Here is a 26304-nt window from a genome sequence, read left to right as displayed (position 1 = left end):
AGAGACAAGTGGGAAACAAAGTATCCCTTTGGCACTCCACTTAAGGTGCCAATCTCTCAGGCTATAATGTTTTAGGAGAGGTAAGTATCTCTCTATCCTAAAGAACTGTAATTACTCTAGGATATAGAAAATTCTCTCAAAGGAGGACTCTAAGGATATCCAGCAACACTGCCTGTTAGGCAGAATTGCATGCAGTACCCTCTGGGACCACCACATACAATCAGGACTACAGGTGTAAGTAAAACCAACCTTTGGTATAAGTCTGCACTACACAGTTTTGTGGAAGCGAGCTGAGCAGCCAGGCTCATCTCAAGAGGGAATGTGAGCAATAAACTATGTTACACAGAGGAGGTTTTACAATCACAGTGGTTCAAGTAGACACTTACACTCAAGGTTTCTTGGTAAAACACGTATTAATTTATTACACAATCATTTAACATTCACTAGAAGGAGGCAACTTAATATTATACACAAACACACTTCAATAACAAACCAATGAGTTTCTGAACAAATTAGGCTCCCCTGAAATAGGAGCACAATGGCATTTCAGTTACTTTCAATGGGAGTAAAAAGGCACAAGTTAGCAGAATAGATCACAAATACTTTCTTAGGCAGTGCAAATAGTTTTAGTTCACTAGAGGACTCGATTCGGTTCAATAGGCCAAGTCAATGGACTAGTGTCTTGGATAGGAAAGAGCAGTTCTTGAAGTAAACGTTAGTCTTTGCAAAAGATCTCAGTAGTAGTTTGTACGAAAAAGAATCATATGTTGGGTGACAAGCTGATTAGGCCTGCAAGTTGGGAAAGTGTCACAAACTTTCACCGCGACAGATGTGTTTTTCTCAATCTGGTTGGCACAGTACCTTAGTATGAAGCAAAAGATTTAGCTGAAGATGTTGGTTCCTGGCAGTTCCTGCAGATCTCACTATTCCTGAGCCTCAGTCGTGGGAACAAGAGGGAGGAAGTCGGGACACTCCTGCACTGCACAGGATCATCGGAAAACACTGACGAAATGGAGTCACTTCAGTTCGAGTAGCTGTAATTCAAGCACACAGGCTGGTGGCCTTTCCCCTGGTTAATCCTAACTAGCTTCGAGAATGGTATCCAGGTGGCTTACGAGTTGATTGGTCCCACCAACTCAGAGGAAGAAGTCATCCTTGAAGGGGCTGCTCTGTCGAGATGAACTTGGCAATTTGGACCTGCAGCAGGGCTTCACCAGGCAAACCACTTATACAACCTAAACTTATACAAGACTCTAGCCCATCGACTTTGGCCTACCTATTGCATTGGAACAACTCCTCTGTTGAACTCTTTGCACTGTTTAAGAGTAACTCTAATATTCATTTTATTAACTTCTGCCTTTTTGCTCCTACTTAAAGTGCTCTGAATGCCATTTTGCTCCTCCTTCAAAGTAGTTTAAATGCCTCGGAACCTGATAGTGTGAAGTACTGTGGTATATTTTTGTGTGATATTGATTGCCTCCTTTTAGTGAATGTTTTCTAACTGACTGTGTAATAAATTAATAAGTGTTTTACCAAGACACCTTGAGTGTGTCTATTTGAATACTTGTAACTGTAGACCTCTGCGTAACCTCATTACAAGCTCATATTCCCTCTTGAGATAAGCCTGGCTGCTCAGCTCGCTACCTAAAACTTTGTGGTACAGACTTATACCAAAGGTAAGCCTGTACCTGTAGTCATAGTTGCTTGTAGTGTTCCCAGAGGGTACTACATTCAAATACTGTCTAACATCTCTACCCACATTTTACAGAAAAGGGCAGTCTGGCTGTCCAATCAGGACTACCAGCCCCCACACTGGAGGTTCCCTTTCAGGCAAGGTGGAAGACACAAGGCTGCAAAGTGTTGGACTCCTCCCTTGCTTCCTGCCTTTCCAGACACTCTGGGGGCTGGCCGTGGAATCCACAGGATTCCAGCTGAGGAGCAAAACAGCCACCGAGGTTGTTCCTGCCTAGCATGACAGGGAAAGACCTCAGAAACAGTATGCACACAAGAAACGGCGACAAAAGAAGGAGCCCAACATTTTAGAAAAATGGTGGCCCTTCTGTGCATTACCGAGGCTGAATTAACAGCCTGCAAGTAATGAAGACTGAAAGTCATAAAGGTAAAACCATCACCACCAGCCATCCATGTAAAATTCGCAATTGTAACAAACTGTTACCAGGTAAGAAAGGGGATACATAGTATCCCCCCAGCCATCCACATAGGGTAGGGTGTGCTGGCTCACTATATAAAATGTAAAGGGGGATGCAAATCCCTCTTTACTACTTGGGAACTGTTGTTCACCCAGGTACATGAAAGAGAAATTAACAGGGGCGCCCATAGGTGCAACCCAGCCTAAACCCAAAAGTTGTAGTAAATTATAACTTCAACCATACACTATGGAGAGACATAAAAAGGTTACCCATAAAACGAGTAAACAACTAGGTGAGAGGGGGATAAGATTCCCCTTCACCTAGGGACAAGGTAAAATAGTTACCTAGTCAAAGCAAAATGTTCTGGGGTTGGCACAGGTCCAGAAGATTTATCATGGATATGAAAAACTTACCTACCACCTTATCACACTTCACTTTAGGGGGATGTGTGCAGTTGTAATAATGCAATAAATGCACAGAGAGACAGTCTCTCAGTACTGACAATCTTACAGTCTTAAGAATGAGCAAAAAGGCAAGGGAAATAAAGCATAAGGCTTTATGTACCTCCAAAAGGTCAGGACAGGTTTCAAAACAATCAAAAAGAAAGGGTGTCGCAGAGAAGTCTATTGGAGGAAAGCAGGAAAAAGAAAATCGTTCCCAACAACCGGGACCTCAACCTTCATCACAATTAGGCAGGGAAAATTCAGAGCATCTGGCCTTTAATACCAAATATATGGTAAACTACAAGATGCTGAAAAAACTCAGATTGACCACATTAACAGCGAGTAAGGGGCAGGCTTCATTTTGCAGTCTCGTGACACCAATGTACACAATGTCCCATTCCTGCCACCCCTGTCCCACAACCTGCTATTACACATGGCTCCCAAAGCTACTCTAAGCATGGAGGCAAATAAATGTGTCCTTACTCGCAGATGAAGGTGCCCTGCGTGATCGACTGCAGGGCCCGCACACCCCAGCCCATCTTGGCCGTGCGGTAAAGCTGCATCCGGACTCTATAAAAAAGCAGAGGCAAGAAAGTAAATGAGAGCTACATTTTGAAACATTTAGGAATTCATGCAAACAAAGAAAACAAGATGGGGGAGAAGGAAATAAAGAAAAAGCATGACGGAAAAAAAAACGCCGATAGAACCTAAGAAAAGACATTAGAGCAAAGAATAGTTTTAGGGGAATCAGTACAAAAAAGAATGAAGAGTAAGGAAAATTGGGTTCAACGGCTAAATTGGAAATTAAGGATGGAAAGGAATGGAGAAAAAGCTGAGAAAAAAATGGGAGAAAGAATGGGGAGTAAAAGGAGCAAGGAAAAATAAAGTGATACACAAAGAGAATATGAAAATATACAGCAAGATGCATCAGAACAACAAAGGAACAGACAACTAAATGTGAAAAATGCTGACAAAAAATGGGATTGAAAATAAACATTGTGAAAGGTAAAAATAGACCAACAATAAAAGCCCCTCTCAGCGCCACCTGCTAAACCGCTCTGCTCAGATTAGGGCTCAGACCCTATGGAAGGTGATGTTGATCTCCCGAACACACTTTGAAATGGTAGGTATGCAAAATGTTCCAATATATGATATGATAGGATAGGTTATTTATAACACGCTTAATACCCAGAGGTTTGTAAGCACGGACCCAGGGATCGAACCTGTGTTGCTCTGTGTCATCTTGCTTCCAAGGCGAGAACGTTGCCCCTGAGCTATCCTCCCGAGACAGTCTATATTGCCCAAACAAGATATGCACTGACCCGCTGTGGTCTGTGTGCTGGTGGCCATTCACCTTCTACATTGTCTGCAGTTATCCATTCATCCATCCATCCATTGCCACCTGCATGCTGTTGTCCACCTGGGAGCAGCTGCCAGTTTACCTCACTGCCTCATTGTGCTGTTGCTCACCAACACACTGCTGCACTCATTTTGCTGCCTTCTCACCACATGCCAGGTGTGGATCGGTCATTCACTGAGGCCTACAAGGGGCTATTTAAAGACTTGTAAGTGAGGATGGAGGGGCAGGTTCCACTTGCCTAGATTGTCACCACAGAGTGAAGAATCACAGATCACACTGTTCGATATACTCTGGAGCTGATTTGAAGTGCTCAAGGCTGATGCCTGGGTCATGCCTAGCAAGCATGCTTTCCTGCACCATGCTACCCCAATCCTCCACCACCCAGCTACATTCAAGTCTTGAGTGGATGCGTTAATCCCCCTTCGGTTTTGGCTCAGGCCAGATTTGGATGTTTCCTGTGGGCAAGAGATTATGTCCGACAGTTGTGACTTGGAAGGGTCTTACACTCTGGACAGGGAAGCAGACACTTGCAGACAGCCACTCTACACAGTGTTATGGTGCCCGTCCCACAGAAAGGCTGGCCATGCCCTTTTAGTTACTAGGCCATCCCTTTCTCCCTGGCCTTTTCTGGTCAGAGTAAATTCAGGGCCTGACTGAGAATCACAGCTGGTTTCAATGAGTCACTCTTGGTAAGTGTTTCATTCTAAAGAGGTCAACCCCAGTAACTCTGCAATCCACCCAGACCCATTGGTAGTTCTGTCTGCTTGGAGTCTGATCAGGCAGGTGATATTCTGCAGCAGAGCATCTAGAAAGGAGCCAACAGTGGGTGAATGCAAGACATCTGACCGCATGCAGGGTACCGGGAGATTTAACCACAGCCACTCACTTGATGCCGCTCTGGACTACACGGTTCTTGCAGGTGCGCCAGCACGTGCAAGCCTGGTTGCATTCAAAGATCAGTGGGGGCTCGATCTTGTTGAACTCTTGTAAGAGGCGGGCATCCTAGGAGAGTGCAAAGAGGGGACATCAGAAGAGGCCAATATCTATGCCACCACACAAATAGCAACTAACATAACATAATGTGCAGTGAGGAAGGAGGGGAGGAAGTAAAGACGCACAAGGGTGGAGGAGGTCTAAGAAATCCATGCAGATGAGAAACATTGCACCGAAACAAAAAGCTCCTGCCTACAAGCCAAAGTGTATGGGCAGGTGTTCATTCTAAACCTTGGATTTAAATATTACAAGCCACATACCACTGGGGCCATGAAAACCTGGAGAGTCTGAACACTGTTCTCCCAAAAAAGTTACAAATTCATGCAAAATTGCCATCGAGAAGAATTTCTTCGCTACTATGTAAGCTTTCCCATATTCAGAACGTTTGACCCACATTACAAACAGGAAAATGCAGACTTGAGTTTTCAAAGCAATCCATTTTCAGTGGATGAAGCACATTTCTGGCAGATGCCGAACCAGGCCTCTCGGAAACAAATACTGACTAGCACTTGTACAAACAATCACACAAAACAAACTTATCACTATAAAAACAACCCCAGAAACCGTGGGATTCAACAACCCTTGCAGCTGAAGCAAAAAAGGACAACATAAGTATGTGTATTCACATAATAAACAAAAAAAAGTCCCGAATACAAATGGAGCTTTATAGTCCCAGCACGCTCAGTTAGGCTAGAAATCTTGAGAAGATCTAACAAGGGACCATGTTTTTTAATACACCAAGAAAGCACAACACAGGAATTCTGAAGAGTGCAAGGGACTTTTGCAGGGCTCGACCAACACACTTACCTTGTCGTACCAGCAGCGAATGCTAAGTTGTCCACACAGGCAGTTACTGGAGGAGCAGTCATCGAAGCAGTTACAATGCTACAGAAGAGAAAAAGCACCCCATGGAGAGAGGTTAGTAGATGTACCAAGGCTGCATGCACGCACGCACAAGAATCACTGACCGAAAACATATCAAGCTCATATTTGACATGCATTCAAAAATGTTGCTAAGAAGGCCTCTATCCGGTGAGGAAGACAAGAGCCCCTGGGACACCAAAGATGGGGTGTGTTCTGTGTGTGGGATGAGGACCCTGTGAGTCCAGAAGAGGGGTGAGCCCCAGTTCAGAAAGAGATTAACTTGGATCCCCAGAAGAGGGAATGTGTAACAGAAGAGTAGAGGCCCCTGAATCCCAGATGGGTGTGCTCCAGTGAAGGGGCAGGAGCACCCCGAAGACAGATGTGCTTACAGTGAAGTGAGAGAATGACGTTGATCCCTTCAAAAGGAACAAGTTACTTACCTGTAACTGTTGTTCTCCAGCATGGGTCTGGCATGGATTCACATGCTCATGAATATTCCCCGTCGTCAGGCTGGGAATCCTCGGTAAAGAAAAAACCAGTATCAGTTTCGTTTCTGATCTGTCTTTCGTAGTAATAACCAATCACTGGTCTCTGCGTCATACTGACCACAGCCAATGACTGCCCTCTACCTAAGCACCGCCTCTGGCAGCCATCTTCAGATTTGGAAGCACGTGAAGTGGCAGTATGACCAAGTGAAGAGCCGCAGAGGGGTAGGCGGGAGGGTTCGCATGTGAATCCATGCCAGACCCATGCTGGAGAACAACAGTTACAGGTAAGTAACTTGTTCCTTCTCCAGCATGGGGTCTGGCATGGATTCACATGCTCATGAATAAAGAATACATAGCAGTACACACATGCACAACCACGGGAGGTGGCAAAGGCTCAACATTAAGCATCACATCAACTCAACATTAAGCATCTTACCTCCTCACCAGGCTCACCTCAGGCGAACAGGTTGCGCAGCACTGCTTGGCCGACCCTGGACTCCTCCCTGGAATCCCGGTCGACGCAGTAGAATTTCGTGAAGGTGTGCGTCGACCTCCACGTAGCAGCCCTGCATATGTCCAGCAGGGGCACACCAGATAGGAACGCCGTGGTAGCTGCGATCGCTCTGGTGGAATGGGCTCTCGGACGGCCAGGCAGCGGTCGGTTTGCCAACCGGTGACAGTACATGATACAGCCGGAGAGCCATCTGGAGATGGAAGCCTTCGAGAGAGCCTTCCCCTGATTGACAGGTCCAAAGTTCACAAAGAGTTGTGACGTCTTCCGAAAACCTTTCGTGCGGTCCACGTAGAACTTCAGCGCTCTAGCTACATCCAGCGAGTGCAAAGTCCTCTCAGCCGGCGACGAAGGCGACGGGAAGAACACAGGTAACACCAAGGGTTCGTTGAGATGAAAGTCCGACGGTACCTTGGGCATGAAGGAGGGGTGCGTCCTGAGCACTACCCTCGTGTCGTGGAAAGTCAAGTACGGGGCCTTGCAGGAAAGGGCCTGGATCTCTCCCACTCGTCGTGCGGAGGTGATGGCCACGAGAAAAGCTGTTTTCCACGATAGAAACTTCAACGGGGCCGAGTGCAGAGGCTCGAACGGAGGTCCCATGAGTTTGGTCAGTACCACGTTGAGCTCCCACGCCGGGGCCGGAGCCTTCACCGGCGGGAACGATCTGAACAGTCCCTTCATGAACTCTTTCACCAGACGATGAGACCACAAGGACGTCCGGCCCGTGGTTCTGGTGTATCGGGAGATCGCAGCAAGATGAATCTTGATGGACGCGTGTGCCAGACCAGCTTTGGCCAGCGTCAGCAGGTACGGCAGCACTTGGGGAGCCGTAATCCGTAGAGGGTTAATCTTCTGTGCGTGGCACCAGACAGAGAACCTCTTCCATTTGTGTCCGTAGCATTTAAGAGTCGAGGACGCCCTGGCCTTTGCAAGAACCTCTCTGCAGTCGGCCGGTATGTCGTATCCTCCAAACTCTAGCGCTGCAGGAGCCAGGCCTGCAAGTTCAGCGACTTCGGGTCGTGGTGGAGGATGGCGCCTCCTTCCCTGGAGAGTAGATCCGCGTCCGCCGGCAGCTTGATTGGCGGGGACGCCGACAAGTCCAGAAGGTCCGGGAACCATATCTGCCTCGGCCACGCAGGTGCGACGAGGATCATCCTGCACCGTGACCTCTTGAGCTGGTTGACGAGCCGGATTAGCAGAGGCAAGGGAGGGAACGCGTAGAGGAACAGGCCCTCCCAGGGGAACGAGAAAGCATCGCCCATGCTCCTCGTCTGGGGAAACCTGCTGGCGAACCTCCGGCACTTGGTGTTCGTCGCCGTCGCGAACAGGTCGATCTGGGGTGTGCCCCACCGTCGGAAGAGGCGATCCACCAGATCCTGCCGTAGTTCCCACTCGTGGCACGAGCGCAGCTCCCTGCTGAGTGAGTCGGCGATGGTGTTTTTTATCCCTGCCAGATGAAACGGCACCAGAAGAATCCCTTGGGCGACGGCCCAATGCCACAGGTCCTGCGCCTCCTTGGACAGCGCTGGGGACCTGGTTCCGCCCTGTTTCCTGATGTAAAACATGGTGGTGGTGTTGTCGGTGAAGATCCTCACCACCTTGCCCTTGAGGGACGGAAGGAAGGACCTGAGGGCCCAAAACACTGCACGGAGCTCCAGGACGTTGATATGCAGGGACTTCTCCATCGGGAGCCAGAGTCCCCTTGCGTGCAGATTTTCGGTGTGCGCTCCCCACCCTTCTAGGGAGGCATCCGTGGTCACAGTCACCTGGTGGGCTGGGGTCTGGAAGTCCATGCCCGCCGTCAGATGCGCGCGGGTGCCCCACCACCGTATCGCTCGTCGGAAACTCTCGTCGAGCTTGATCCTTTCCTCGAAGCTGCCCGTCGTCTGGATCCAGCGCGCATCCAGGAACTCTTGCAACGGGCGCATCCGGAGCCTGCACATGGGAATGAGGTAGATGCAGGAAGACATCATCCCGAGGAGGGACTCCGTTGCACCTTGCCCAAGATGGTCCTGGTCCTCTCCTCCGACGGGGAGGCCAGAAGGGACACTGTGTCGAGCCTCGCTCCCAGAAACAGTGCGACTTGCGCGGGCACCAGGTGGGATTTGTCCAGGTAGGGGTAGACGCGAATCCCCTCGCGGCGCAGCTGCGCCGCCACCGGTGCGAGGCACTTGGTGAAAACCCTGGGTGCCGACCGCAGTCCGAAGGGAAGGGCTTTGAACTGGTAATGACGCCCTTGGACCACGAATCTGAGGAATTTTCGGTGCCCCTTTAGGATGGGAATGTGGAAGTAGGCATCCTCCAAATCCAACGACGATAGGAAGTCTCCTTCCTCCAGCTGACCCAGGACGTGCTGGAGGGTGACCATCCGGAACTTCTGTGCCTTGATGAACTTGTTCAGGCGTCGCAGGTCCAGGATGGGGCGCCATCCTCCCGTCTTCTTCTTCACGAGGAAGTAACGCGAGTAGACTCCGGAGCCCCGAAGCCTCTTTGGGACGAGTTCGATGGCGCCCTTTCTGAGCATCGCCTTTACCTCCAGGAGAAGTTGAGGGACGTGAAGTTCTTTCCTGGCCACGGGGGGGACGCGCGGGCACCTTCTTTGAAACTCGAGCGCGTGGCCCCGGGCCAGGGCGTCCAGCACCCAACGGTCGGTGGAGATGGACTCCCACACGCTGACGAAGCCCGCCAGCCGGCCTCCCACCGGGGTGCTTCGGTGGGGGCCCGACCCCACGGCCGGTTCAATCCTGCTTGGACGCGGCCTTGCCGCCTTGGCCTCCTTGGCGACGACGGCGGGGGCCGCCAGACTTGCCTCGTCCTCTGTAGGCCTCTTGCGACGACGAGCGGGCCGCTTGACGGTAGGAAGCGAAACCGCCGCCGGAACCTTTGGAGGCGCCCTTGCCTCCGCCGCTCCGAAAGGGCGTCCGCCGTTGCTGCAGTACTCCAAGGGCCCGGGCCGTCTCAGTATCCGCCTTGATGGCCTGAAGGGAATCGTCCACTGTCTTCCCAAACAGGTTGTTCCCGTCGAAGGGCATGTCCAGGACCCTGGTCTGGACGTCCTGCCGAAAGTCCGTAGCCTTGAGCCATCCGCGACGTCGAAGGCAAACGCCGTTGCCCATCTGGCGGAACCCAGTGTCGGCGATGTCCGTCGCCACGGTGATGGCGTGGTCCGAGGCCACCTCACCTTCCTGCAGGATCTCAAGGGCCTCCGCCCTCTTGTCGTCCGGCAGAAAATCCAGCAGGGGAGCTATCTTGTACCAGAGTTCCCTGTCGTAGCGGGCCACGATAGCCAAGGCGTTGGCCGCTTTAATCGTCGTCGCCGCCGACGAGATGACTCTGCGTCCCATGGCATCCAATTTCTTTCCCTCGCCGTCCGGCGGGGAAGTCGACGTGGAGGCCGCACCCCCCCCCGCTTTCTTCCTGGCTGCCGCGGAGACGACGGAGTCCGGGGTAGGCTGCGCCCGGAGGCATAGGGGGGCCGAGTCCGGGACCCGGTACTTTTTCTCGTACCGGTCTCTTTTCGCTGGCGTCGTGGAAGGGTTCTTGAGGAGGGAAAGGCCCTCATCCCAAATGTCGTCCAACAGAGGCACTGCGAGGACCGTCTTCCTCTTGGTCTCGCGCCGTTGGTAAAGGAAGCCTTCCTTTTTCTTCTCCTCAGGGCAGAGTTGGAAAAGCTCGGATGCCCTGGCGATCATTGAGTGGAACGATCCAATCTCGTCGGGCGGAGAAGCCCTGGGGGGAGGCGACGACGGAAAATCCTCCTCGTATGCCTCGTCGTCCGTACCCGTCGCTGCCGTGTCAGTCCCCGTATCATCCCCTCGGGTGGACGGGGAGGAGGGCTGGACGGGGCGCGACGGTTGAAAAGGAGGCGGTGGATGGATCCTTCTTTTCTTGGTAGGGGGAACACCAGAAGGTCCCGGTTCTGGATCCCCCGACGGGAGAGGTTCCTCCGTCGGTAACGGTAGTCTCGTCCTTATCTCGGAGCATAAGGACTGTATAGCCAACAAAATGGCCGCTGAGTTGTCTTGCGGCGCTGGCAGAGGGGAATCCGACGGGCGAGCAGGGGCCCCGTCGGTATCCTCGACGATGTCGTCGTCGTCACCTGCGTCGGGGCCCATTCCGACGGGCTGGTCTTGTTCCACGCCTAGGCCGTGGCTTAAGACCTCGATCAGTTCCTCTTCTGAGGTTGAGGCCGAATCTACGACGACGCCCTGCCCCCCCTTCTTCCCCACGGAGGGTTTCACGGGGGTCCTATCGATGGGCACGAAAGAAGACTCCCTCCGAGGAGGCAGGGAGATTCTGGGCCCCGAGGCCGCCACCACTGGTGCAGCCTCCACAGGCTGGGCCAGGGCCGCCGCGACCGTTTCGATAGAGGGCTTGGTCGAATGGATCAAGGCCTTCACCACCTTAGGTGCGCTCACCGCCTTATCCTTGAGGGAGGGGGCACTGCCACGCTCCTCCTCTGTCTTAGAGCTCGACCGGGGTCTCTCCAGGAGCTTCGCCGGGTGCTCGGCCTTCCTCTTACCCGACCCAGAGCGTTGGCTCGTGGTTGATGGTGCCGGGGAGGGTGCGCCCTGCCTGGCGCCCGTAGAGCCCGACCGTTCGGCGCTCCCGGTGCCAGCGGACTCGCGGTGCTTGGCCTTATGTTGGGCCCCCGTCGCCGGGGCGCCCTCAAAGGTCTTAGAAGACCGCTCAGATTTCTTCTTCTTCTCGCCAGACGGGCTCTTACCCTCCAGCCAGCTGGCGAGACGTTGATGGCGGTCCTTCATGGTCCGTTCCGACATGTTGCCGCAAAACGCACAGTCCTTCTCCACGTGCGTCTTGTCCCCATGAAGGCAGTAAAGGCAGAAAGAGTGTTCGTCCTCCTTGAAGACGTTCTGCAGCTGGCATCCAGGGCAGGCCCTGAACAGCTTTCCGGGCGTCGAGCTTCCCTTCTCCTGGGCCATCTCCGAGACCGGGCCTGAGAAGCTTCTGGAGTCCTCCGAAGTGTAGCTCGACGAAATCTTCACCCTTGAGGGGCACAGATGAATCCGACACGGGTCCCCGTTGATCGGATGTAGGATCGGTGGAGCTTGAGGCTCTTTTGACCGAAAGAATCGAAGTTTTTGTGAAAAAGCGCGAAAAAATAGCACTAACGCTCGAGAGCAATAGCACGAGGATCCCAACACATGAACGTGCGGTAAAAATCTGAAGATGGCTGCCAGAGGCGGTGCTTAGGTAGAGGGCAGTCATTGGCTGTGGTCAGTATGACGCAGAGACCAGTGATTGGTTATTACTACGAAAGACAGATCAGAAACGAAACTGATACTGGTTTTTTCTTTACCGAGGATTCCCAGCCTGACGACGGGGAATATTCATGAGCATGTGAATCCATGCCAGACCCCATGCTGGAGAAAGGGAGTAAGCAACATCCAGAAGGAGAGGCCCAGTGACAGGCGGGGCTTTTGGAACACTTACCAAAGGGGGAGAAATGCTCAAAATATCACGAGAGGTCGAGAAGCCTTAAGGTCCCAGAAGAAGGGGATAAGGACTGAGCGCTACAATGAACTAAGCAAGTGCCTTTTCTGTCTGGAACTTTCTGTATGCCTCTTGGTTTGCTGTCCTTTACATATAATCCTGAGTTCATAAACTGTGTTCTCATGAATCATTATGTTACAACAGCCTTTCTAAACCAATTTCCATGCAAAGGTTTTATGTAAAAAAAAATTTAAAAAAAAGAAGAAGAGGTGTAGCACAGCCTACCTGGAGCATATTGGGGACCTCAGGTGCACTAAAGTTAGCTCACAAAGGAATATGACTATTTATGGAGAAGGCCCAGAAAGCCTATGTGGAGAAGTGATCCGGAATGAAAAACTGGATCCAGCAAAAATAAGGTGAAACCCAGAGTGCTGTGAGATCAAGGTTTGGGCTCAGTCCGAACTGCAACATGTTTTGATTTCTACAAATCTGCTCCTGGCCCAGACACCCTTTCCAACAGTACCCTGTGTGATGTTGAACAGTCACAGGTGGTGGGTGGTTAGTTGAGGAGCTCAAGAGGGGAGGGAGGGTTGGGGCTCTGTTAGGACCATTTTTCTGATGTCCAACTAAGGGCTTAGTAAAACCATTCAACAGAGGCAGTACAAGACTCCCCTCTTAGCATAAGGCTGTACCACCCGAGTTCAAGGTAGCGTAGACAGAGCAGTCCGGCTTATCTTAGGAGAGAGAGAGGGCTGTAGAATCAGTACAAATTAAATTGTAATACTAATGGTCCAAAGAAACACTGAAATAAATAATGTATTTAGTATGCCCAGATTAATGTATGATATGATATATGATGTGGCATTTGTAACGCGCCTATACACAAGTGTTTCAAGGCGCGAAATGTAGGGGAACATAAGTACTATCACACATTATATGTAATCACAATTATATAAACACAACACTATGCTTGAAGGTACACAGACCAAAGCATAAACCTTATCTGGAACAGCTAACAGTAGTTATAGGGAAGTCATACCGTTTCATACACAATCAGTATAGGTTACACCTATTCTTGGGGAGTAAAACCAATGGTTACTTTCAAATTACATTGAGTAATTCAAGAGTAGTAGACCCTATCAGTTGTACAGTGTAGCTCAGTAACAAATCACATAATCAGTCAACTGGACAGTATACATATTGTGAATAGTGGAACGGGTATTCTAGGTACAGTAAAAACAGTGATAACACAGTTATACTAGGAAAACCTAAGGATGTAATATTCAATTACAGGTGCTTTTGAGATCAGTGAAAAACAGATTGAGACAAGCAGTCATTATTTTAGGATGGCACAAAACTACTCAAGGTAAGTAAAATCCATATGCCTTTTCAGGGAGCCATCAGCAACTTGGGGCAGGTATGAACCTAAGACTCTTTTCGTGTCTGTCTAAACAGCACAGTGAAAGCAAAACCCAATATTACAGTTTACTGAATGACTCAAAGTTATTCTAGGTAGGTAAAACCTAATGCAGACTTATTCTGGACAGGCTAACAGCAAATCAAGGGAAACAAGACCCAGTTATTACTTTTGGGAAGAGGCATAACCAAATCACAGGCGAGTAATATACCCTTACATCTACTTTCTGTTAGAACTGCAAAACGATTTCCAAGGAAAGAAAGATGTTAAACATACTTTTGAGAATAGTACATCACACACCCAAGGTAAGAACTTTTGTAACTGTTCACTCACAGAGTTACAGTTAACAACCAACTCTTTTTCATTCCTAGGCAAAAGGCCCAATACCTTAAAAGTCTTTCCCTTATTCTTTGAGCATGAGATTTCTCAGTGGTAGAAGGGGGGGGTTACTAGGATCTAGTGGCCCACAGACACTGTCAGAAGAGGTTCTTAAGTAGCAAAAGTCAGAGTTCCTTAGGAAGACTGGGCAAACAGGTGAGTACTTTACTTCTAGAGTTAGAAGAGGGTCCAGGGGCTTCACAGAAGACACCCTAGCAGGATTCTAGCAGTGGGACTGGGTGAACTGGACGAGAAGCCTCTCCATCACAGTAAACACCCCACCACTACAAAGGAATCTGAAGAGACTTCAGGTAAGTAGATACCCAAGTCAACACAGTACCTCAGCATTTAAGAAGATTCTGCAGCCGGAGGACTTCAGGATCTGAATAAATAAATAACCAGTCAGTGGATTCCTTGTCGTGGGGACTGAAAACAGGACCTCAGAAGGAACTTTGCAGCAGGGCTCAACGGAGAAGGCTCTAGGCAAGGTTTTCCTCGCAGCTGAATGTGGCACAATGGATTTGGTGCCTTTTACAGGAGCACAGAAGAAGACAGAAAATGGCGAATGAATTCTCGTTGTTACAAAGGGGCAGCACTCTGGCGAGGGGTCTTTTCGGACTTGATTTATGGCTCTGGAGATACATCAGGATGCCCACGAAGTTTCAGCGAGATTCGGAAGACCGTGCACCGCACAATGGCTCGAGGTACCAGGGTATTGCTGCACCCACAAGGTCGCAGCAACGCGTGGGATGGCTCAAAACGCAGGTCTTCTCGAGTCTAGTGGGTCTCACCAGGCTCTGGGTCAGAGTCATCGTTTTCAGAGTCCCCAGGTCGATTGGAAGGAAGAGCTACAGCAGGCTTCGGTTACACAGCAGGCTCTACGGTAGCTGGAAATCGCTTTTCCTTTATCATCCTCTTCGATTTTGGTTTCAGTGGTCGACTTGTCTTCAGCTTCCAGGTTAGCAGTATTTAACAGGAACTACAGCACAACTTCTGCATTCTCTCCCTGTATTTTAAAACAAGGGGCGTTCTGGTTGTCCACTCAGGACAGCCAGCCCTCTCCCCCCCACCCCCCCACTGGGATTTGTCCCCATTCAGGCAACAAGGAAGACAAAGGGCTGTGGAGTTTTGGACTCCTCCCTCGCTTCCTGCCCTCACAGACAGACTGGATCCTGGGCGGGGAATCCAGGGCACTCCAGCCGAAGCTAAAAATCACACAAAGGAATTTCCCACCCTGGATATCAGGGGAAAGAAGAAGGAAGGACAATAAGCACTAAAATGGCAAAAAAAGAAGACATGGCCCATTTTGGTACACTGAGCACCCTTAGGTGCCTTTACTGCAGCTGTGAACACAGCCTGCTGTAAAGTTGCACCAAATTAATATAAGGGATCACTGCCACCAGCCATTGAAGGTAAGCTTGTGCCTGTAACATAATTGTTAGTTTTAGTGTGAAGGGGGATATATTGCATCTCCCCAGCACTCCACATAAGGTGGGGTGTGCTGGTTTCACAAAATAAAATGTAGAAAAGGTATCCAAAGATCCTTTCTACCCTTGGGAACTGTAGTTCTCTCAAGGTTAGCAAAATAAAGCTAAAAGGGGAGCCCCGAGGGCAACCCAGAAACAACAGGCACTTATTGTCAAAAAGTTGTTAAAGATGATAACTTTACAAAAACACTATGGAGAGTCTATAAAATGGCACCCATAAAAAGAGTAAAGAGTGTGGAAAAAGGTTCCCACTTGCAGAGGTATAAGGAAACATAATCCACCATTAAAGCAAAAAAGTTCTGGGGTTGACACAGGTCAGTAAGATTCACCATTTCTATGAGAATCTTACCTAACAGGCTCCTGTCAGAACCGGGATTGGGCTTGAGGGCAGAGGGCACCCCCAACAAAGGAGTAATCACTGAAAAGAGGCCTTTTTCAAAAGCATTCTAAAACTATATGCATGGCCACAATTGAGGACTGTCATCCTGCTACCTTACCCTGTACAACAACTCGAGAAAGCATCGGCAGAGAACTGGTAAACAAGTGTTACATTGGAGAAACAAGAGGGATCCAATTGCAGCCCTCAACCACAATAATCTAAACAAGTCAACAGAGCATTAAAGAGAGATTAACAAGCGCACACAGTCACACCCACTAACGCTGCACGCTATCAGCCATGACCGAGAGCACTTTGATGTTCCTGTAGAGAACTCTGCTTAGAGCTCCATGAACTATAAGTGGGTCTTGATAAGTTAAGGCCATTTCAACAAGCTGTAAATAACAGGTATTATTAACCAATTTAATTGGTACTCAATGCACTGTTCTTAGAAGGATTTAAGCTCAAGTTAGCACTGTCAGGATTCAAACATATGACCTGCTCCTTTGACTATACTAGATAGATCACTTTTTTCATTTGACCTGCGAGACTCACTCCTGCATTTCCTGTGTGGAAAAACCTTGAGGGCTGCATTACCATTGCAAGGTGTCAAGAGACATGTGTTTTACCTGTGAGCAGCTTATGTCCCTGAAGAGCGATACCCTCGGTGTTGGCGGTATTGCCTGTGAAGGGTGTCACTGGAATGAGTTTGTATAACACCTATAAGCAGATCACGTCACAGTTGCCGGCTGTTTTTCATACATGAGATGCCTTCTGAGCGCTCTGTTCCTTGTGTGCTTGAAATGTGTCGCCATAAAGAGGTGCAAGTATACCTGTAAGTGGGTGATGTTCCGGTCGATGCTCATCGTGGAAGTCTCGCAGTTCTCAGAGACGTACTTGTAGTCCTCTGGGCAGGGATCCTCATCCACAGAGTTGACACAGGGGATAGGCACATTCTCGTAGCCATGGGCAATATCCCTAAACAACAGCAAATCGACAGAAAACAGTCAGAAACTAGTACAGAGTGGAGTGTGCCAAGAAACTGAATAGTCAGTTGGAAGAGTGACCAGTCATGCATGTTGGGTGTGTGCGATCAAAGTCCACAGCATAAATGTGGTTTTGCTGACGAAAATGACCATGGGGACTGGTTATCGCCACATGCCCGATGATGCAGGGTCTGTGGTGGGGGGGCGTACTGTAGAGCATCCACTGGTTACTTTCCCAGCATCTGCATCTGGGGTAGCGGAATTACCACATTTGAAATTTGATGTAAAGCAGTAGCAAGAAAGGGGAGTCTAGTGGCCCTTAAATACTGGCCCAGCAGTCAAGGTCGAGATCTCATTTTCTCCTTAAAACCGGGCTGCCTACAGACAGTGTGACTTAGATCCCACTAATCAGAGATGCAGCGGCGACAGCTTATGAAACCCTCTCAGAACTTCCGCATTTCCATGCATGCATGAACAAGATTAATCCAATATATCAGACCAGATTTTTTGAAGCTGCGTTCCAGAGGACATGCACACCCCATGCTCATCGATCAAAGACACTTACAGTGCAATGAATATTCAACACACTAATCCCGGACTGGCAACACAAATAGGTGAAAACCCTCATGGCAAGCCCGGTCCAGGAGGAGGGAAAAGAAATGTATAAGAAGACTGCAACAGGACAGAGTTGTGGGATTTTGGAAAAGGCAAAGGAGAGTGTTTGGTGGTGGTTGGAAGCCGAGAAGGAGGAGGTGAATAGAGGAACGTAGAAGGTGGTGAAAAAATGAGCTGGTGGGAAGGGTAGTAGATTAGCTAAGAGGGAGGAATAAGAACGAGGTGGGGCAGTGGAAGTAAAAGGAGGGGCTTAGGATGAAGGCGTAAATGGCCTTGAAAGATATCCATCTCTAACATACTCCCTTATTCATTGATCATAAAGCTATATAAAGTGTATTTTTATACATCTACATTTTGAGAACATTCCTTATTGTGACTGTAGGTTACCTCTGTACCTTTTCTCCACCCCGTTAGCCTTTTATAGGGTAGCCTTTGCTGCTCAGCTACATCTACCCCTGGAAGAGTGAGACAAACGCATAAGCCCTGTAAACTAATTGAAGATTGATCTCCCTGGACACTAAACCTACAGCCTAGGCAGGAAATTCCTTCTAACTCAAGCAGAGCCCCTTTAAGACGCTCTGTCCATCGAGATAAATCATCATCTCTGCCATACCTGCTGATAATCCGTTCTGTGCGCGTCAGCCGGTTCTGGATACCTTGCCGGATCTTCTTGTTAAGCTGGAGGGCAAACCAGGCTTCACTATTCTCTGAGGCCAGGTCTAAGGGTGTATCACCTTCCTTATTTCGGATTTCAGGGTTTGCGCCCCGTGACAGGAATAATCTGTAAGAAAACAAGAAAAGGCTTTGGCGAAAGCAGTGTATGAATAAATCAATGAATGGTCCCCTTTCCCAAAGTTCTGTCAACCAGAAAAAGCAGCCACACTGTTTCACCTTATTCTGCGGTATCCTACCTATTGTGAGGAGCCAGGAATGAGACGCGGACACAGGAGACTCATGGTGTTTGATATAAACCTTTATTAAACAAAGGGGTTGGGAAATGCCTCACTGTCCCTAATATAAGAGGCATTTCCCTACCTCAACCAAAGCTAAGGGCCTGTCAAGAAGTCCAAAGCAAAACTGTCCTGTGCCCAAAATCCTATCCTAGCCCTCGCATTCTAAAATTAACTCTACGGTGTGAAGGGTATTACCTTTGCCATAGGAAGTGCACAAATGTTCAAGTTCAACAAACGGTATAACCCCAACAAACGGTATAACCCCAACAAAAGTTCCAAATGGATAATATTCACAGTTGCAAAGGGGATGACTCCCTTTCCCAGGATTCTCTCCACCAAAACAAAAGTTCAAAGAATAACCAAGTTCTTTCACTTTGCTTTATTTAATTTGCACAGCGCAAACCAAACAGGCCTAGAGGCATACGGGCGCAAAGAAGGAAGCAGAAACATGGACAACATATAGGAGCGACCTAGAATACCTGCAATGACTGCTGAACACTGGGGGACTACATAAAAGGAAACTTATCCAGGGATTCCTCCCTTCGGAGTCCAGACAGGATTGACTTCCAGAGTCTGGGAGCTGCTGTGTGAAAAGCACTCTTGTTCACTAGAGCTAATTTAGCACTTGGTATCGCCAGCAATTTAGAATGATCTGATCTCCAATTTTTCACCACATATTTCTTGATTATCCTTTCTACTAGATATTGTGGATTCGAGCCATCCAGGCATTTGTGGATTATAGTTAACAAACAGAAGTGTATCCTGGCTTCCACTGGGAGCTAGTGTAAACCCCTCCTGGCTTCTGAAATGTGATTGGTCACGTTTTCTTAGTACTACAATCACACAGACAGCACTATTCCGAATAACCTGTAGTCTAGCAGTTTCACCTTTATTGACTACCATCAGCAGACTACTACAATAGTCTATATTAGAGCTTATTATCGCTCTAGCGATAGGCTCATTGCTCTAAGTGGAGAGGTATGGACGTATATGAGACAGGAGTCTTATATAATAATAAGAAATCGACACAAGATTACTAATGTGCATTCTCATGTTAAGATTTGGATCCAAATAGACTCCAAGAGTCTTGATCTTCTTGATAGCCCAGGAGGATCACTCCCCCCTCTTGTGCTGCAATTCACTCCTGGGAAAATGACTCCCTTCTCCAGGCCCTTTTCCACTATAATTCAAATTTAAAGCTTATGTTAGGTAAGATTTTCATAGAAATGGTAAATCTTCCTGACCTGTGTCAACCCCACAACATTTTGCTTTACTGACCGATCATTTTTCCTTATACCTCTGTGAGTGGGAACCTTTGTCCACACTCACAGAATCGTTTAATCTTTCTATGGGTTTAATCTTTCTATGGGTGTAATTTCTTAGCCTCTACATATTGTCTTTTTAAAGGTATCCTCTTTAACAACTTTTTGGCAATAAGTGCATGTTCTTGCTAGGTTGCCGTAGGGGCTCCCCTTTTAGCATTCTATGCCTAACCTTGAGAGAAGAACAAGTTACTTTCTTACCTGGTAACGTTCTTTCGATGGGATGTTCCTCCGACGTATTACACATCTTTGATAGGTAATTACCACAGCTGTGCTGCTTCAGAAACTTTTTCGGCACAGGCGTCCTGCGTCGATGACGTGGATACGTTCCCTCGAGGACCTCCGACAGTCGACGTCACTGGACGTTATAAGTAGGACGCACGACGCCCGTAGCCTCAGTTGTAGTTTTTTCCCCCCAGAACGTGTGGCACCAATCTTCTGCCAGTATGACTACAGAAAGCCTTGCGGAACGGTAAGCTGCAATCGCATAAGAAATTCTCTAGTGGGGCATGTAGGGAGGGTACGATGTGGAATACGTTGGAGGAACATCCCATCGAAAGAACGTTACCAGGTAAGAAAGTAACTTGTTCTCCGAGGGGATTGTGTCCTGCGACGTATTCCACATCTTTGACAGACTCCCAAAGCAGTACCTATGTGAGGAGGTGGGAAAGGAATTTAGAAAATTTAGAATGCCCAATCAAACTGCAGAATATAGGACTGCCTTTCCAAAGGCCAAATCTTGCCCATGGCTAGAGTCCAGGGAATAATGTTTTACAAAGGTATGGACAGAGGCCCATGTGGCCGCTTCGCAAATATTGCGAATCGGAACACCCCTCTGTAGTGCAGTGGAGGCAGCCATACCCCTAATAGAATGGGCCCGTAAACCTACAGGAGGGTCCTTCCCCGCCAAACGATAACATTCAGAGATCGTCAAAATGATCCATCTAGACATGGTCTGCTTAGAAACAGCCTGACCTAAACGCCTTCCAGCATAACTAATAAAGAGCTGATCGTCCACTCTGACCCGGGACATCCGTGAGAGATAGAAACTCAAAGCTCTCCTAGGATCCAACCTATGGAGCCTCTCCTCATCCTTATCAGGATGTGGAGGAGGATAGAATGCCGGAAGAATTACCATCTGGCTCAGATGGAATTCCGACACAACCTTCGGAAGAAAGGAAGGCCGTACCCTAAGGACAACCCTGTCCTTATAGAATACAGTGAAGGGTGGTTTGGCGGAAAGTGCCTGCAACTCACTCTGCGTGCGGAAGCAACCGCAACTAAAAATAAAGTCTTAAAGGACAACAGTCTCAACAGACAAGAATGTAAGGGCTCAAACGGAGCTCCCATTAGGAACTTTAGAACCAAATTCAAATCCCAGCCCGGCACCTGGAAAAGCGACGGTGGAAATACACGAGTTAGCCCTTTTAGAAACTGAGAAATCAAAGGGATTTTGAAATAAGAACATTCCTCAGACGAGCGCTTAAATATGGACAGCGCTGCCAGGTAACCCTTAATGGTACCTATATGCAGGCCCTTGTGGGCCAAAGAAAGCAAAAAAAGACAAAACCAAAGGAATGGAACATTGGAAAGGATTCACATTCTGTACCCTGCACCAGTCGCAGAACTTCTTCCAACGGCAACGGTACAGGGCTTTTGTTGCCGGCCTTCTGGCCGAAAGCAACACCTCCATCACGTCCTCAGGGAGGTCGCAATCCTTATAGCTCAGCCTTTTAGATACCAAGCATGAAGGCTGAGAGAGTTGACATCTGGATGGAGAACTCAACCCCCTTCCCGTGAGAGCAGATCGTCTCGGTAGGGAAGACAATGTGGAGGGCAGATGGACATGTCTAGAAGGTCCGGGTCCCACGCTCTCCTGGAACATGCCGGAGCAATGAGGATCATCTGGGAGCCGAACCTCTGCAACATGTGCAACACCTGCGGAAGACGGGGACTGGATGGAACGCGTACAGCAGTGGGAAGGACCACTCCACTACGAACGCGTCCCTTGGAGGAAATTCCCGCGAGCAGAATCTTTCCCACTTCTGGTTGACACTGGTGGCGAAGAGATACACTTGCAGGGTTCCCGAAAGGGCGAAGATCTCCAAAAGAACTTCCTGAGCCAGCTCCCACTCGTGAGAGACCGTGCTCTGCCTGCTCAGAGCGTCCGCCGCCACGTTTTCGTCTCCAGCCAGAAGAACTGCAGAGATCGAAATTTCCTGTTGGATGGCCCAGAACCAGAGCTGCAACGCCTCCCTGCACAGTGGGAGTGACCCTGCCCCCCCCCTTTTTGTTGAGGTAGTGCATGGACACTGTATTGTCCGTCATAATCAGGACATTCTTCCCCGGTACAGACGGCAGAAAAGCCTTCAGGGACAGCCTGACAGCCCACAGCTCTAACAGATTGATGTGGATTCTGGACTCTGACGGAGACCAACGACCGCTGGCTGTCAGCTGGTTGGCATGAGTTCCCCAACCCGTGAGGGATGCGCCGTCACAATCGTCACCTCCGGCCACGGTTGCCAAAACGGAGCCCCTCTGAACAGATGTCCTTCGACGGCCCACCACAGAAGGTCCTGGGCGACCGAGGGCAGAATCTGAACGGGGTCCGACATCCTGCCAGAGAACTGCGACCACTGCATCTAGAGTGCCCACTGCAGAGATCTCATCCGCAGCCTGGCCTCTGGCACCAGTAAAATGCAGGATGCCATGAGGTCGAGCAATCTCAGGAACTCGAACGCCCAGAGACTCTGGGCACGTTGAAACTTGTCCACCATCTGGAGAATGTGATGAGCCCTCACCTGGGGAGGCGAACACTGACCCAGGGATGTGTCTAGCACTGCTCCGATGTACTGGAGCCGCTGGGTAGGTGTCAAATGAGACTTCTTTAAGTTGAGGGAGAAGCCCAGCTTGTGAAGGGAGTGGCAGGTGACGGACAGATGATCCAGGGCTTGCTCGGGAGAGCGCACCCTGATCAACCAATCGTCCAGGTAGGGGTAGACGTGAATCCCCCCCTTTCCTGAGATACGCTGCCACCACCACCATCAGCTGGGTGAAGACCCTCGGGGCGGAGGTCAATCTGAACGGCAGGACCCGAAATTGAAAATGCGAGTAGCCAACCGCGAACCTCAGGTACTTCCTGTGCTTGGGATGAATGGGCACATGAAAGTAAGCATCCTTGAGGTCGAGAGACACCAACCAATCCTGAAGTTGAAGTGCGTGGAGGACTTGAAAAAGAGTAACCATCTTGGACTTGTACTTCCTGAGGAGCTTGTTCAAACTACGCAAGTCCATGATGGGTCTCAATCCTCCGTCTTTTTTCGGGATAAAAAAATATGGGGAATACCATCCCTTGTTCCTCTCTGCTACAGGCACCAGTTCTATGGCGCCTTCCGCTAGCAGGGATAGGATTTCCTGCGCAAGGAGCGGATCCGGACTCTTCAAAGAGAGCTTCCCTGGTGGATTGTTGTGAGGCCTCTGTCGGAAAGGAAGACAGTAGCCGTGGGCTATGATATCCAGAACCCACACATCTGAAGTAATGGCACGCCATTCTACCAGATGCTGTGCCAGCCTTTTCCCCAACCGGCGAACCATGGGCCATGGCCTCATGACTGAGCTGAAGCGGCTGCGGCAGTGCCTGAGGGCAAGGAGGAAACTGCCCGAGCGGCTTTGGCACCCCGAGTACCTTGCTTTCCACCTCTGGTACTCCTACGTTGGCCCCTTTTACTGGCAGCTCCCCTCGATCTACCGTAGTATTGAAAGGAGCTTCCCCTCCATTGCTGTCCACTAGACCGAAAAGGCGGAGGTTGACGCACTGCAGCACTCAAGGACTTTGCTGCAGCTTTGGAGGTCTGCAACCTCTCAAGGCTCTCGTCAGCCTTACTGCCAAAAAGATGGACACCATCAAAGGGCATGTTGAGAAGCCGGGACTGTATATCAGGAGCAAATCCCGACTTCCGCAACCACGCAAACCTGCGCATCATGGTGCTCGCCGCCATGGACCGGCTGACACAGTCTGCCACATCCAGACCCGACTAAACGGCCTCACACATGGCATCCTTGCCATCCTGAACGAGGGCAAGAAAACCATCCCGTTCCTCCCCTTCGGGAATATGTTCAGCCGCCAACGACACACAATTCCACAGAGTGTGCATGAATCTTGCAAGGGTACAAACGGAGTTGGCTGCCTTTAAAGCCATAACCCCAGAAGAAAATACCTTCTTCACCTAACCATCAAAGCGTTTGTCGTCCCTATCGGGAGGGATTGTAGGGTACGCCGCCTGCTTTGCTGGGGCCGTAGCCACCTGCACCACCAAACTCTCCGGAGTAGGGTGCGTGGACAAGTAGCAGGGGTCACCACTGGCTCGACGGTATTTTTTCTGCAAAGACTTGTTCACTGCCAGGAGACTCTCCGGAGCAGTCCAAGCCACCGCCACCCTTCATTGTAAGGCCATGTGAAAGGGCAACACCGGGTCAGTGGGTGGACTATGGTCCACAATATCCGTTGGGTCATCCTGCAGAAAATGCACAGGTGGAGCCGACCAACCCAGATATTCCGTCACCCTCGACATGAGGCGCCTGTACGATGAGTCAGCATGCGTACCAGGCTCAGGCTTGCCAAACTCAACCTCCGGGGAGGTATCAAGACCACTGGCGTCATGCCAAGACTGACGCAGGTCTTCCAGCTGGCTATGTCCAGACAACAAGTCATCAGGAACCTCAGGAGGTACCTCTTCCTCAGACCCTTCCTCAACCTCTGAAATGTACTCCAAGGATTGGAACAAGACCACCCTGGGAGGAGGAACAGAGTATGGGTCCAGTATTGGCCGCACAGACTTGCTGAGCGCCTTCTTAGGAGATTCCACAGCTCTACGGGGTACTTCCGGCAGAAATTCCTCAAAAGGCATCTGGGGCGCCGATGGGATTGGTGTCGACGTCGACCGAGGCGCCGTCGACTTAGACAGCGGCTTCGAGGCCAGAGCTCCGAGCGCATCCTTCGACGGCCTTGGCGCCAATGGCTTCCTCGGAGCCGGAGCCTTGGGAAATTCCCTCGACGGACAAGGCGCCGACTGCGTCGATGCCTTCTTCGAAGGCCTCACAGGCTCCAACGGTCTCGACGGCGTCGAGGACCAGAACCTGGAACGGGCACGGTGGCGATCTTCCTTGTCCGACCGGGACCTCAAAGGTCCCCGGTGATCACGCAGACCGCGTGAGCCCCAAGGCGTATGAGCGGTGGCCCTAGAACGTTCCTCGCCGGCTTCTCTCGAAGGCGTGGACGGAACGGTGCCCTGCGACTCAAAAATCGCCGTCATCTCCTTGCGGAAGGCGTCCCATTCTGCCGGAGATGAATGCTTGGTAGGACAAGCAACCCGCCGTCTGGCGGAGTCCTCAGACGGGGAAGGCGACCGATGACGGCGCTTCCGTGCATGCCTCGAAGAGGCCGAAGCATGGTGGGACCCACTCCTGGAACGAGACCCCATGGACTTACGCCGACGCAGAGAGTCGCCCCTCGAATCGTCCGTCGAAAGTCCAGCAGACTTTGACTTGCGGGGTTTGGAAACCCTACCCGCCGACAGCTTCTTCTTCCGCTCCTGCAATGCCTTCGACGTCAACGACTGGCATTCGTCGCAGTGATCAGCGGCGTGGCTCTCACCGAGGCACCAGAGGCATATGTTGTGCGGGTCTGTTAGAGACATCTTGGAACCGCAGTCCCGACCCTTCTTAAAGCCTGACTTCGGGGTAGCAGAAGACGAAGACATATTTTCGATAAAACACAATGATATTCGAAGAACCGATGTACAAGAACCGAGGCACGCTGAGATTTCGAAGCGAACACGTTCGTGGAAAAAATGGAACTGAGAATACGGGCATCGTGCGTCCTACTTATAACATCCGGTGAAGTCGACCGTCGGAAGAGGTCCTCGAGGGAGCGTATCAGCGTCATCGACGCAGGACGGCTACGCCAAAAAGGTTTCCGAAGCAGCACAGCTGTGGTTATTACCTGTCAAAGATGTGGAATACGTCGGAGGACACAATTCCCTCGAACTACAGTTCCCAAGGGTAGAAAGGATCTTTGGATCACTTTTATATTTTATTTGGTGAAACCAGCACACCCCACCTTATGTGGAGTGCTGGGGAGATGCAATGTATCCCCTTTCACTCTAAAACTAACAATTCTGTTACATGGACAAGCTTACCTTTAATGGCTGATGGCAGTGATTCCTTTTACTAATTCGGAGCACCTTTACGAAGGGCTGTGTTCTCAGTTGCAGTAAAGGCACCCAAAGGTGCTCACTTTTCCAAAATGGCCCGTCTTGTTTTTTCACCATTTTACTGTTTCCTGTCCTTCTTTCTTCCTTCCCCTGACATCCAGGGCGGGAAAATCCTTTGCAAATTGTTATCTTTGGTGGGAGTCCCCTGGACTCCCCACCCAGGTTCCAGTCTGTCTGTGCGAGCAGGAAGTGAGGGAGGAGTCCAAAACTCCCCAGCCCTTGGTCTTACGCCTTG

General features: G+C 49.9%; 1 protein-coding gene across 1 annotated transcript in view; it reads right to left on the bottom strand.

Moving 5' to 3' along the window:
* EHMT2 (euchromatic histone lysine methyltransferase 2) overlaps positions 1-26304 on the bottom strand; it is a 346377-nt gene that overhangs the window by 38798 nt on the left and 281275 nt on the right. Inside the window, exons 21-25 of the mRNA XM_069635011.1 lie at positions 18136-18303; positions 16755-16899; positions 5754-5831; positions 4840-4955; positions 3077-3163 (exon numbers count right to left, since the gene is read on the bottom strand). Of these exons, the coding sequence (XP_069491112.1) occupies positions 3077-3163; positions 4840-4955; positions 5754-5831; positions 16755-16899; positions 18136-18303 (594 nt within the window). The remainder of the gene's footprint in view (positions 1-3076; positions 3164-4839; positions 4956-5753; positions 5832-16754; positions 16900-18135; positions 18304-26304) is intronic.

The sequence above is a fragment of the Ambystoma mexicanum genome, chromosome 13 (assembly GCF_040938575.1).
Source record: "Ambystoma mexicanum isolate Mex_15411 chromosome 13, UKY_AmexF1_1, whole genome shotgun sequence".
Classification (NCBI taxonomy): domain Eukaryota; kingdom Metazoa; phylum Chordata; class Amphibia; order Caudata; family Ambystomatidae; genus Ambystoma; species Ambystoma mexicanum.
This window is presented reverse-complemented; position numbering and strand designations above follow the sequence as displayed.